Source organism: Clarias gariepinus, chromosome 12 (assembly GCF_024256425.1).
Source record: "Clarias gariepinus isolate MV-2021 ecotype Netherlands chromosome 12, CGAR_prim_01v2, whole genome shotgun sequence".
NCBI lineage: Eukaryota > Metazoa > Chordata > Actinopteri > Siluriformes > Clariidae > Clarias > Clarias gariepinus.
The window spans coordinates 23675286-23688743 of NC_071111.1; the positions used below are offsets into that span (position 1 = coordinate 23675286).

Below are 13458 nucleotides of genomic sequence, written 5' to 3' on the forward strand. Positions count from 1 at the left end.
TTGATATTCGTCTGTCTATTTAGTTTATTACCACTTATTTTATGACACAATTAAAATAAATTAAATACATTGAAGTGCTTTTTCACTTACATATATAAAGCCCTAATGTGATTTTATTATTCATTGTATTGTTTTTTGTTCTCAACTGATTAAATATCCTATATGTAACGAGAAAATTTTGGACTTCCGGGAAACCAGCCAATCAGCGCTCTCTATAATTCCACGTGCACGCTGTAAGACGGGCGGACCAATGAACGCCCGGCTTATTGTAACACAGAGACGGCTAAGTGGGTTTGTTTGGGTGTTCGAGTCTGCACAGCGGACGGCGAGAATTCGGTCGGATTTTGCTTGACAACACGGCGTCGTACGGTGCGTTTTGTATTAATTTGACTTTATTCTTTGCCTCGCTCGTATGAAATAACCAGAAGACACTGTTGGGTGTGTTGTCATTGAACTGGCCTGCGGAAAGTCTCAGCGCGAGACTGGGTGATCTGCCCCAGGTGCGTTACGGTAACGGTTTTATTTAAGTTGTTTTTGTGTTTTAAAGCAGTGGTGTGATTTAGTGAAGGGGTCATTATTGATACGTGTTGCTGTCAGTGTGTGCTGTTTGTGCATGGGAATGTCAATAATGAAGAGAGATATGCTAGCTGTAAATAAACTGCATACTGAGCTGAGCTGTGAGGGTGTAAAGCAGGAAACCAGTAGCTGAACTGGAATAAAACCTGTTTGTAACCAGTTAACATCAAAATCATCCAGGTCAATCTGTTATCTCAACCAGGGTCAACAAATCCTACAGTCATCATGCATGGTCATGCCTTTCAATCTGTATACTTCTCTTAAAAGGGGTGTTCAAGTCAAACCGGGACTTTTGGTTGTGCAGAATAACAGAACACAGGTAAATTAAGAGATTTATAATAGTTCGCTGTATAATCCGCTGTGGCACTGATGCACTTAATCCTGTGCTTATTATCACTAGCGCTTAAATTCTATCGAGATAGAAGAAATCGAAAATAAAAATGGGGCACCAGAGTCGTCCTGTTTTTGCAGAACAATGATCAACCTCATACAGCCCACCAACACCTCTTTACACATTACAGCTGCTGGGCTGGGAGTTATTGCCACATCTTTTGTAAAATCTTGACCTCGCCCCAAGCTGTTTTCACATATTTGGGCCATTAAAGGACTTTGTGGTTCCTTTCTACCTTGATGGTATCCAAGCACTTCTTCTTCTTTGTTGTTTAACAACGTTAGGAAACTTGATTGTTCTGTGTCTTGAACTCACACTCTGTGTCTGTTTTATCCGAATTCTGTGCAAACAAAAGTCCCAGCTTGACTTAAAAGCACCACATATTATGACATATTTACATTTTATATGTCACAATCAGTACCAACATGCCTTTGCAACACTTTTAATTTTCATTTTTTAGTTTTTATTTTATTTATTTATTCCGTATTCTGTATAGGTTTAACTGTAGTGCTCATCTTCCCCGGGTTCCTGTTGTTATATCCTTTGGCAAAGACCAATTCCAAAGCATAAAGGTAACATGACATTTAATGTAAATAACTCCTAGAGACTTGCCAATGCACTGTTGTTGTTTTTTTGTTTGTTTTTGCATTTTTAATATTTTTAATTTCAGTGTTTTCTGTCTGTATCCACCAGATGTGAGTTGTGTTCTTGAGAGACTGTCCAGGCACAGCATGTTTAAGGGGTGAGCTCTGGTCATGGAGGCCCGATTTGGGAACGTGGTGTTCAGCTCGCGCTTCGACTCCGGGAACCTCGGGCGAGTAGAGAAAGTGGAAGCTTCCGAGCACGATGCAGAGAGAAACTCGCTTTCGCACGTCGAGCACGAGTTCAACGTCTGGACTAAACCTGACTGCGCAGAGACCGAGTTTGAGAACGGGAATCGGTATGAATGGTCTCCCCTTCGTTAATATAAATTAGTAGCTTACATAATGAAGGCACCTGGAGTTATTATACTATTGATTTACACTATGTGGCTAAAAGTATACAGTATGGACACCTAATATTTAAATTAAAATTTTATTTCTCTCATAAACAACTATAAGGAGCATGATATATGACTGTTTTAATAGAAAAATTACAGAAAATTTGAAAATTTTACAGTTTACCTAGGTTTATAGAATTTGCCAAAAAAAATACAGAAATTTAAATAACATAGGAACAGAGTTAACAAATGAAAGTGTAAACTGTGTATGCAGTATAAAAGTATAGAAATATAAAAATGTAAAGTGAGTATTATTTAAAACAGGAAGTATAAAGGATATGTAATTGCAAGTTAGTCTTTATCTTTATGTGCAAATGAGAAACTTGCAAGAAATGTGCTACATCATGATTCTTTGTGTGATGCAGGAATGTAGGGTGTGTTGCAATTGTGCGTTTTTATTATGTGAAAAAAAACTAATCTGATCAGTTTAGTCTTTTGTGATGTTCTGGTTGAGGCCCCCGAATGGGCTGCAGAAAGAAGCTGCAGGGTGTGGTCTGTGTTCAGAGCCCAAACAGCCTGCAGAAGGAAGCTCCTTCTTAGTCTTTCTGCATTAACCCATGGGGAGCGGAAGTGCTTTCCTGACCGCAGCAGAGAGAACAGTCCAATGTTTGGGGTGGCTGCGGTCCTTCTCTATATTCCTGGCTTTGGTCCAGCACCGCTTGCTGTAGATAAAGTGCAGGTCAGGAAGCTCAGTAAGGATGATGCGATCAGCTGATCGCACCACCCTCTGTCAGAGCTCGACTGTCATCCGACCTGACCATCACGCCATAGCTCAGTTTTATGAAAATATATTTGTACACTGCAACATTATACTTGTTTTGCCAAGAAGAATAGACTCTAGTGGAAAGCCTTCTTAGAAGAATGGGAAGGTGATAAGGGGAAGAGATGATTTTGGGTATGATGGTCAGGAGTGTACTTACTTTTGGATGTGTGATGTATAGTATAATATGCATAATAACAAATGCATCCAAATAGCCCAAAACTACTAAAAATGTTATAATGAAATAAATAAAATAAAAAAACACAGGACACGCTATCCCTAAGTCAGTTAGGAAGTTGAGTGAAGTGATCATTCTGAACGAAGCAGTGAGATTAAAAATAGTTTAAGGAGGAATCAACATATGTATTTAGTACAATTTTCTCCTAAATGCAATATCAAATTTATTTTATTTTAGCACTCACATGTAACCAAAAAATAAACCCCCCAAAAATCCTAATCTGAACAACCTTTTTTATTTTTTTCCTCCTAAAGTGCCGTTTTCTGTGTGTGTGTGTCTGAGTGCAGGTCATGGTTCTACTTCAGCGTGCGTGGCGTGCTGCCTGGTAAACTGCTGAAGATTAACGTGATGAACATGAACAAGCAGAGCAAGCTGTACTCTCAAGGCATGGCTCCGTTTGTGCGCACGTTTCCAGTTAAAATGCGCTGGGAGAGAGTCCGAGACCGACCGACATTCGAGGTAGCCGTCGTGATTGGTGTGCATGATCTGCATTCTTGCATATTTTAATTACACTGCTAAAGACAATCAAGTACCCATGTTTAGCCAAACATTTTGTGATAACTGTGTCTTGGGATTTTTTTTGGATATCTTTCGCCCACAGTAGCTCCAAGCAGACACTGTCTCCTGAAGTGCTGTAAATCATTTCTTGTGACGCATTCAACTGTTAAATAAAATTCCCCTCATTGCACGCTCATTAAAATGAATGTGTTTTTCGTCCTCTAGATGTCAGAGAATCAGTTCACGTTGTCCTTTGTGCACCGTGTCCTGGAAGGGAGAGGAGTCATCACGTACTTCTCTTTCTGCTACCCGTTCTCGTACACCGAGTGCCAGGACATGCTCCTGCAGCTAGACCAGAGACTTCTTAGCCACTCTCACACATTGGGGCCATGCAGGTACACACACACATCTCAATGCAAACTGTTCTGTGCTTGCCAAGGTTTAAAGTCTTGTAATGCTTTTTTTTTTTTCCTGTACTTGCCAAGAATCAAGAAATTTTATTGAACCCTAGTGAAATTCTGCCCATTCGGCAAGAAAATGTTACTTGGCAGGAAATCTTAAAATAAGCTTGTTCAGGCTAAAACTAAGATAATGGGCTAGTAAGTAAGTTTTAAAACAAGGTAATTAATTTTATATGTCCTGGTCTTAGATGTAAAATCTTGGCAAGCACAAAACACTTGGCAGTGCTCACATCTCATCTCTTTCTTTTTTTCTTTTCTTTTTTTTATCGATTGAATTAGTTTTTTTACGCAGTAATTTACTGATGGCAGCACGATTGTTTTTAGTCCGACAGACGGTCTGTATTATCACCGAGAGTTGCTGTGTTACTCTCTGGACGGACACCGAGTAGACCTGCTGACTGTGACCTCCTGCCACGGCATGCTGGAGGAAAGGGAACCCAGACTGGAGAAACTCTTTCCTGACCACAGCACGCCACGACCACACCGCTTTGCTGGCAAACGGGTATTAATCCCACTGTATAACTATAGTCGATAAGCTGTGTTGTATTCCCTACCTGTCGTTGATGTTCCGTGTCTGTATTCCTGCGTATAGGTGTTCTTCATCAGCAGCAGGGTGCATCCCGGTGAGACACCGTCCAGCTTCGTGTTCAACGGCTTCTTGAACTTCATTCTGAATCAGGAGGATCCGCGGGCGCAGATGCTGTGCCGGATGTTTGTCTTTAAGCTCATCCCCATGCTCAATCCCGATGGGGTGGTCAGAGGTCACTATAGGTCAGTCGCGAAAAGAAACCAGAAAAGATTTTTAATGATTGTTATCGGCAACGTTTTAATCACGACTGTAATGAATAAATTACTCAGGGTAGCTCAGTGGTTAAGGCATTGGACTACAGTCCGGAAGGTCCCAGGTTCAAACCTGTTGCCCCAGTTTAAGTTGCCCCTGTTGGGCCTTTGAGCAAGACTCTTAGCCCTCAACTGCTCGATGTATAATGAGATAAAAATGTCAGTCGCTCTGGATAAGGGCATCTGCCAATTCCTTAAATGTAAATAGCTGCAACTAAATGAATATATATAGCAACTATGCAACAGGCGTTTCACTTTAATTTCAGACCTAATTGCAACCATATCCATTTCCTAAGCACTAAATCTTCTAGATTATTTTTTCCCTATAGAATTTGCTTTATCCTTGACCTTAATTTGCAATGTATATAGTAATACAACGCTGTTTGGTTTTTAAGGACGGACTCCCGCGGTGTGAATCTTAACAGACAGTACATGAACCCGAGCGCTGAGCTGCACCCCTCCATCTACGGAGCTAAATCCCTCCTCCTGTACCATCACCGACACAACCGCCTTAAACCCAGCTCCCCCTCTGCTCTCAAACTCTCCAACCAATCCAACACCCTGACCTCGCCCCTCGAACTCGAACACTACCTCAACTGCCGCAACGAGGTGGAGCGACTGGAGGGCCCGACCTTCGACCTCTCACAGATTCCCATGCAGACGGAGGAGAGCTGGGAGAGCAAAGGCAGAGCGAAGAGCAAGCTCGGGCTAGGCGACGAGAACGATTCGTTGCCGAGCCGGAGTGACTCGTGCGTCTCTAACCTTGCCCCGACAGAGCACATCCCGCCCCAGGAAAGCGGAGTGGCCTATTACATTGACCTGCATGGCCACGCCTCAAAAAGAGGATGCTTCATGTATGGGAACAACTTGTCTGATGAGAATCAGCAAGTAAGTGTAAAGATATGTTTAAGTAGGAGAATCAACTGAATCAAATCCTGATTCGAAATGAGAACTGTTAATTTTCTCCTTGTAGGTGGAGAACCTGATGTATCCGAAGCTAATCTCGTTGAACTGCGCTCATTTCGACTTCCTTGGCTGTAATTTCTCCGAGAAGAACATGTACGCCCGGGACAAGCGTGATGGTCAGTCTAAGGAGGGCAGTGGCAGAGTGGCCATACACAAAGCCATTGGATTAGTTCACAGGTAAGACACAGTTAAAGGAAAAATCAATCTTCAAGGGCCTTCACTGCTCAATAAACCATTCATTTAGACATTAGTTATTTGCAGTCCGGCATTTCTGTCTGTTCTTACTCTGAGATTACTCTGACCCAAAAGCTCAGTTTATCATTCCTGAGGGATCCGCTTTGTTCTTTGTGCAGTTACACGCTGGAGTGTAACTATAACACAGGCCGCTCAGTCAACACCATTCCTCCCGCCTGCCACGACAACGGCCGAGCCACTCCTCCTCCCCCTCCTGCCTTCCCTCCCAAATACACACCCGAGGTATACGAACAGGTAAAACGACCATTTGTATTCATCTCCCTGTCTTATCCTATGTCTCACCCTGAAGCCATGTTCCTGAGATGTTCTTCCCCTCGTGTGTTCTTCAGGTCGGCCGTGCAGTCGCTATAGCAGCGCTGGACATGGCTGAATGTAACCCGTGGCCGCGGCTCGTCCTGTCCGAGCACAGCAGCCTGGTGAATTTACGAGCGTCGCTGCTCAAACACGTGCGCAACAGCAAGGGCTTGGGCTCCAACGGCCGCAAGAACGTAAACAAGGCTCCCAGCCCTCCGAAATGCACGTAAGCGTGATATAAAAAACTAATTATGCATTATATCCTTGTAGATTTTTAGAGTTAGATAAGCTATATTTGCTGCATATTTTTTACACTTATTTTATAAACTACCAATTTTTTTTCTTGTATATGCTGTGTTTTATACCCCTTTGTTAAAACAGCCAATTGTTATTATTTTATTTTATTTTTTTCCTGAAATATGAAATATGCATGCGGCAGAGGCCTGAGCAGCTCCGTTTCAGAGAATTCTCTAAGCCGGGGTCGCAGCCACAGCACCCGGAATGGCGGCGGCGTCTCCGGGAACAAGCAAACGCCCCCACAGCTGAAGAGCTCCCCTAGCTTTACATTTGGCTGGAGCAACTCTGGCAGCAACCCCAGTTCACACAAAGCCCATAAAGCCCTGGGGCCAGTCAGAGGTGAGAGAGTTTTAGCTTGTATCTGATATCAAGATACGTATGTGAAAGCACTGCCCCTGATGCCCTTCCGCCATCATAGAGTTCTTAGAGTTATTACTTTGTTTGACTGGGTTTAATCCAAACCTCAGTACCTAAAAAAACAGGTTGTTTTGCACATTACACCTGGTGAAAAGTTCAGCACTATAAATCTTATCTTCATAAATATTTATTAGCCCATGGAATTTTTGTTCAGATAAAAATCCATGTTAACCCTTGCAACATTACACCTTTTTTCAGTTCTGGTCTAAAAGTAGCACAACAACATAAGATAATTAGCAGTTAGTCGACCTGGGTGGTTTAGAGGAGTAACCGTGCTAAAGGATACACAGTGCTGGTGGTGGTACGTTCAGGTTTAGAAACATTACAACAGAGAATGTGTGTGGATTTGTAGCAGACTATCCCAATTCACGGATGCACCTCTTGGTGACAGATTTTTTTTGTTTGTTGTGTATTCCATGTGGGTTTATACACCAGCGTCAATTCTGATTGTCAGCGTGTGTCACCAAAGAACGTCTTGTATGTATGTCTGTCCACTGTAGAGTCGAAGGCTCAGGAGAAGCGGCGCCCGCACCACCTTGGTCACCGCCTCTCGCTCCACTGTCCCAGCAACAGCCAAGCCATCCCAGCTCGTCCCCCGCTTTCCCCTTCATCCTCCTCTTCTTCCTCTTCCTCCTCTCCTTCCTCTTCCTCTTTGGGGGCGGGGTCAGCCTCCTGCTCCATCAATACGGCAGGTCTGTACTCCCACACCGGCCTGCTGACCAAACTAAGCCCTCTGCACCACACCTGCCTCAGAGACTCTCAGAAAGCACAGCCAGCGCAGCAAGACTAACTGGCTTCTGTCCGTCCGTTTGTTCGTCCGTCCTTCAGTTGGTCTGTCTGTCTGTCTGTTTGTCTGTCTGTCTGCGTATGTGTGAGATTTAAATGAGTTTGATGTGGTGCTTCTCTTTAAGTAGGAGGTCCTGGGGATTTTAATGGTTTTAAAACCAAATTTTAAACCTTTTTTTTTTTTTTTTTTTTTTTTTTTTAAATCATGCAAGTCATAGGTCTTGGTTTTGTTTTTGTAGCATCTTCACTTGAAACACATACTAAATGCCAATGACTGAATGTACTGGGAACACAAAATGGTGCATAGTAACTGTATTTGAGTGGGTGGTGGTGTTTGTGTGTCTGTGTGTGTTTTGACTGTCTGTGCATATTATCTCTTTTCAGAAACGTGTTTCTTGAACAGTAATGAATAATTTCTGAAGTATGCATTCTTGCACTTTTCTTCTCTGGTAATTCTTTTCAAATTTTTTTTATTATTATTGTTATTATTAACTGTCTTACTATTATTTTATTTGCAATTTAGGTGGCAATATATAGCAAATGCCAACCAAAACTTTACCACCACTTCTTCTTCAGTTTGCTAACCTTCCTGGCATTATGAAGATAAAAATATTGCTGTCGGATGATGTTTATGAGCTGAAAATATTAATACTGCAGCATAGAGTCAGATATATAGATCTTCAGTCATGTCATTACAAAAAAAAAACGTCCATCGATTTCATTCACTTAGGACAAGAATAATGGGTATTTGATGTAAGGGTGTATTTGCACAAGAAGTAATAATTCCTAGTATCAGTAGAGGAAGTAGTTACTCAGAGCTGAAAGTCTTTTCTATTTCAGTTCACGAATCAGTGGAAAACGTTTGTGAACATATTTGCTGTATAGTTATTCTTTTGCATAGTGCAATGTTAACGGAGCAAAGGGATATTATTAAGCTTAAGGTTTAAGAATACAAGTTCTGGATCATGTTGGCAAGCCGTGCCGTAGCAAAAATAATTCTCAAAATATATGAGGGGAAAGCTTTTTTGTTGTCATGATGATCTTGAGTCACTTTAATAAAACTTTAGCCATTCCTCTCAAAAACAGTTTAAATTATTAGAATTTCTGTCATTTTTGGCTATTCTTTGGGATTCGATAACAAATCCAACCACTTTATTAAACTTTATGGACATTTAACTATTTGTCAGATTTACAATGTACGTGAATTTAATTTACATTTATTCACATTCACACATGCACATTTGTCATGTTTTACATATAACAGTTCTAACGCTTAGAAATGTAGTTTACTCAGATTGCTGGTAGGTGGCACCGTTCTGTATAGACGTTTCTGAAAACGTCTCTTTACTACTCTGTATGTCGCTTTGGGTAACGTTCTCAAACCGCAGGTTTAAAATAGCGAGACAGATTTCTTTTTAAGGTACATGGCTGCATTCATCTTGTCTCAGAAGCAGTACTTCGGAAATTGGAATTGTATCAATTTCCGACTCCCACGCTTACTTGCTAAGAAAGTATGGGGGATTTAAAAAAGAAAAAACTTGTTTGATGTTAGCAACATTTTAGCCTGCTAACTGTGATGAGTAATGTATTTCCCTCATTTAAACAGTGTTACAGATTTAACAAGGGAACATTTTGTGAATTATTTAAAGCTAAAACTTGTACAGTATATACAGTAATACTCAGTTAAAGGTGAGAAGTCCTGCTTGATTTGACGTCACTTGCTGAATTTTGATGTTGAGGAGCTATTGAGGCATTTTCTTTGTTTTTATTTCTTAATCGACGGTTAAAGTAATCAATTGCAGCGTAGGTGTAGTCCACAGGCACTTTAGTCAACTCCTTGACCCTTACTGCATCAGCACTGTCACACTTTTTGCCTGTCATATTTAGTCTTGATTTGAACCACTGTGAAGGAAATGAGATTTGTATCCGTCTGTGATTTTTCAATATTGGACAAGGCTACTTGTGATAAAGTTTGGATAGAATAGACAGTTCACTACGTAGGTGATGTGATCAAGCTTGTTTTTGTAAGCTGTGCTTTACTAGACTCTCCTGTCTTTGGTGTGGTGTCACCCCATAACCATTAGTAAAATTGTCCTGTACTTCTTTTCTTTTTGTTGTCTTTTATATCTATAATCTAAATGCAGCTTCATTGCGGGGTGTAGCTTTCTTGTGAAAGGATATCTACACTTTTTTTTAAAGGTTAATGGATGTGTTAGTGGATGATTCTAGCTTTCTCACAAGGTTCCACTTTTAGCCAGATGAAAAGCCCTGTCACATGGTTCTGTGTAGATCCCTTAACAAACCATAACCATTTATAATACCAGATTTCACCTTTTTGTCCTGGAAAGTATAAACCATTGTCCATAATCATGTCGTTGCTGATGTTTGTGTCTTGAGCAAATCTCTAAATGATACAATACCACTAAATGTGCTTCACATTTAATCTACAGTGTGGATGACAGTGTACACCATTATACTGTATGTATACACTTTTACTTACATAATTTATTATATTGTACCGTATATTACGCACATGATTTGGCCTGTTGTTGCAAGAGACGGTGGTCTACCTTTTTCATTCTTCAATAAACATCACTGCTGGTTGAATGGAAACAAAGAATTCTGACCATTTCTTTTGTTTTCTGCACCTTCCCATGTTTAAAGGGGCAGTTAGTCATTTTCGTTGCCTGTAAACTGCAGCTGCAATAAAATACTACTACAGTGCCGTGAAAAAGTATTTGCCCTTTCTTTTTTTTTCTTTTTTTTTTTTTATTACACTTAACTGATTGAGATCATGTAACAAATTTTACTATTTCACAAAGATAACTTAAGTAAATACAAAATACAGTTTATAAATGATTTTATTTGTTAAGGGGGAAAAAGCTTTTGAAACCCTGGCCCTATGTGAAAATGTAATTGTCCCCCTTCCTAAATCATGAATGAAGTTTGTTTAGTCACATTGTTTGGAAAGCAGAGTTGTAGTAGACCTGATTAGTGCCAGAACTGTTAAATCAGGACACCAGTTAACTAGAACCTGTCAATCAAAGTGAAGCACGCTAAAAGCAATACATTATGCCATGATCTATAGAATGTCAAGAACAGATGAGAAACAAAGTAGCTGACATGTATCAGGCTTACAGAGGGTTACAAAGCTATTTCTAAGTGAGATCCATTATCCATAAATGGAGAAAACTTGGAACAGTAGTGAACCTTCCCAGGAGTGGCCAGCCTATTAAAATTACTTGAAGAGCACAACAATTACTCATCCAGGAGCTCAAAAAAGAACAACATCAAAAGAACTGCAGCCACTGCTGACCTAAAAAACCCACAAAGTCTCATCTCATTTGCCAAAAAGCATCTCGATTATCCCCATGATTTTTGGATAAATATTCTATGGACTGATGAGACAAAAATTTGCATCCCATTATATCTGGCGAAAAGACCATCACAGCATTTCATAAAAACATCATACCAACATACAAACATGGTGATAGTGTGATGGTCTGGGGCTTTGCAGCTTCTGGATGAATTGCCATAATTAATGGGACCATGAATTCTGCGCTCTACCAGAAAATCCTGAAGAAAATGTCTGGCCATCAATTTGTCACCTCAAGCTCAAGCACATTTGAATTTTGCAGCAGGATAATAATGATCCAAAACACTAGCAAGTCCATCTCTGAATAGGCTCTGAGTGGCCTAGTCAAAGTCCGGACTTGAAACCCCCTTGAGATTCAATGTGGCAGAATTAAAACAATTCTGCGAAGGAGAGTGGGCCAAAATTCCTCCAAAGTAAGGTGAAAGACTTATTGCCAGTTGTCACCAAAGGTGGCACAACCAGTTATTAGGTTTGAGGGGCCTGCAAACCACGTACTTTACATTTGCTTTTATAAGTATCATCTCCTTTTTTGCTGTATTTAAATGAAAACACATGAGATCACATTACAATTTGTGCGGAAGAACATTACTGCAAGTGATGAGAGATCAGGAAGACCTTCAACGAGCTCAACTCCTGAAAATGTCAAAACCATTCTGCAACTTGTGCCTGATGATTGTCAGAGAACAGTCCACAACATTGCTGCTAGATCCTAAAACTTTGATGCTTGAAACCATGTTGCTAATTTTGCTAAATTTCCACCACTCATGTTATACTACTATGCTATCATGATGTAGTGGCATTATTCAAAAAGTCTGGTTGAATTGTTGCTTCTCAAGTGTTGATGGATTTACAAAAACACCTCATAAGCAGAGACAGAGAGCTTCTGCGTCCATTTAAAAGCCTTTTACACTCTCTCTGGAAGCATGGTGGCTTAATGGTTGGCTCTGTCGCCTGGGTCCGGGTCTGTGTGCATAGAGTTTGCAAGTTCTTCCCGTGCTTGGTGGGTTTCCTCCAGGTACTCTGGGTTCCTCCTACAATCCAAAGATAAACAAAGGTTAATTGACATTCCCAAGTTGCCTGTAGTGTGTGAATGATAACCAGGTGTCGAGTCGACTCTACAGATAAGCTACAGATTTTTGAGCTGAAAATTCATTCTGTAAGTCTGTGGTTCCACCGCATCACCACTGAGATCCAGTTTAGACTAGATGAATTACACTGAACGACCTGTGTTGTTCTAGGAACCAATTTAATACGACTCCTGATCTTCTTGTAATTGGCCATTAGAGGATGGAGAAGCTGTGGCCATACAAGGAACACATGGCTAGCAACAATCTTCACATAAGGTTCAAATGATGCATGGTTGGTATTAAAAGGCCTTTCATTTCAAGTTTTTGTATGTGCCAGCTCTTAAACAATCCAGTTTAATTTTCCTCCTAATGTGACATCATATAATCATCCGGCTAAATGCTCAGCTGTGCTCAGCTCTCCTGTTCTCTGGTGAGTGTGGCTCAGCAGTAGCTCATTTACATAGACACTGAAATGGCATGTTTGGAAGAAAAGTAAAACAGAGAGTTTGAGGCATAAAAATGCATTATCAGTGTAATTACAAAAATTTTTTTTAGTGGTTTATTCATAACAAACCTGTTTTTTATTACGTTCTTCATTTCCTTTTCTGTGCTCTAAATAGGAAACAAAGATCCTCATTCTCAGCCAATATTACAGAGCAAGGATTGCGCTACTTGGTCAGGGAGGGGCATCATGAATGGCAATCCAGGATCCACCCAGTCATTTCCATTACTGCAGAGAAAGACGTCACAGGTAGAGAACCGAGACTGTGTCTACCTGCATATGTCCATTATATGTTCCTTACTTGTTACCTTTTAATTTTTAGATCTCTTTAATAAAGGAGCGCTCTAAGGACGATATCTCATCCATTGAGTGGAAAAGGTAATGTGGGCCATTTTCTTATTGCACCCATTTAGAAACCTGAATAAATATTGCTAAGGTCTTTTATTCTTCAATTTCAAATAATGTCTATATGGTTTCAGGTGTGAGCTGCCTTTCCGACCGAGTCAAATCCCTGTACTTAAAACAGAGTTTTGCTCTCATCCACTACCTCGGTTAGCATACTGTACTGTGTCAGTCCCACCATGAGAGTGTGGAAGCTGGTCAAACCTGGCCTTAAAAAACACAACAGGTCTGTTCAGATTCTGGTCACAACAGAATTAAATTATTTTCAAGAGTATTTCAGAAATCCATACAGA

General features: G+C 40.6%; 1 protein-coding gene across 2 annotated transcripts; it reads left to right on the forward strand.

The window, feature by feature from the left end:
- Window positions 1-284: 284 nt before the first annotated feature.
- agbl5 (AGBL carboxypeptidase 5) lies at window positions 285-8901 on the forward strand. Of its 2 annotated transcripts, none has more exons than XM_053509082.1 (13): window positions 285-369; window positions 1464-1539; window positions 1661-1907; window positions 3292-3463; window positions 3728-3897; window positions 4288-4465; window positions 4556-4734; window positions 5199-5691; window positions 5777-5946; window positions 6123-6258; window positions 6354-6544; window positions 6758-6954; window positions 7533-8901. In XM_053509082.1, the coding sequence occupies exons 3-13, from the start codon at window positions 1723-1725 to the stop codon at window positions 7820-7822; spliced, it is 2361 nt and encodes a 786-aa protein (XP_053365057.1). In that variant the 5' UTR covers window positions 285-369; window positions 1464-1539; window positions 1661-1722; the 3' UTR covers window positions 7823-8901. The 2 variants fall into 2 exon arrangements, with proteins under 2 accessions (XP_053365057.1, XP_053365056.1); XM_053509081.1 differs by having other exon boundaries at window positions 295-500.
- The last annotated feature ends 4557 nt before the right edge of the window (window positions 8902-13458 follow it).

What these genes read in the sequence shown, in the direction of transcription:
- agbl5 (XM_053509082.1), top strand. Translation starts at nt 1,723, where the DNA reads ATGGAGGCCCGATTTGGGAACGTGGTGTTCAGCTCGCGCTTCGACTCC. An exon ending in ACCGCTTTGCTGGCAAACGG is followed by an intron (nt 4,466 to 4,555) that starts GTATTAATCCCA and finishes TCCTGCGTATAG; the next exon opens with GTGTTCTTCATCAGCAGCAG. An exon ending in GTGGTCAGAGGTCACTATAG is followed by an intron (nt 4,735 to 5,198) that starts GTCAGTCGCGAA and finishes TTGGTTTTTAAG; the next exon opens with GACGGACTCCCGCGGTGTGA.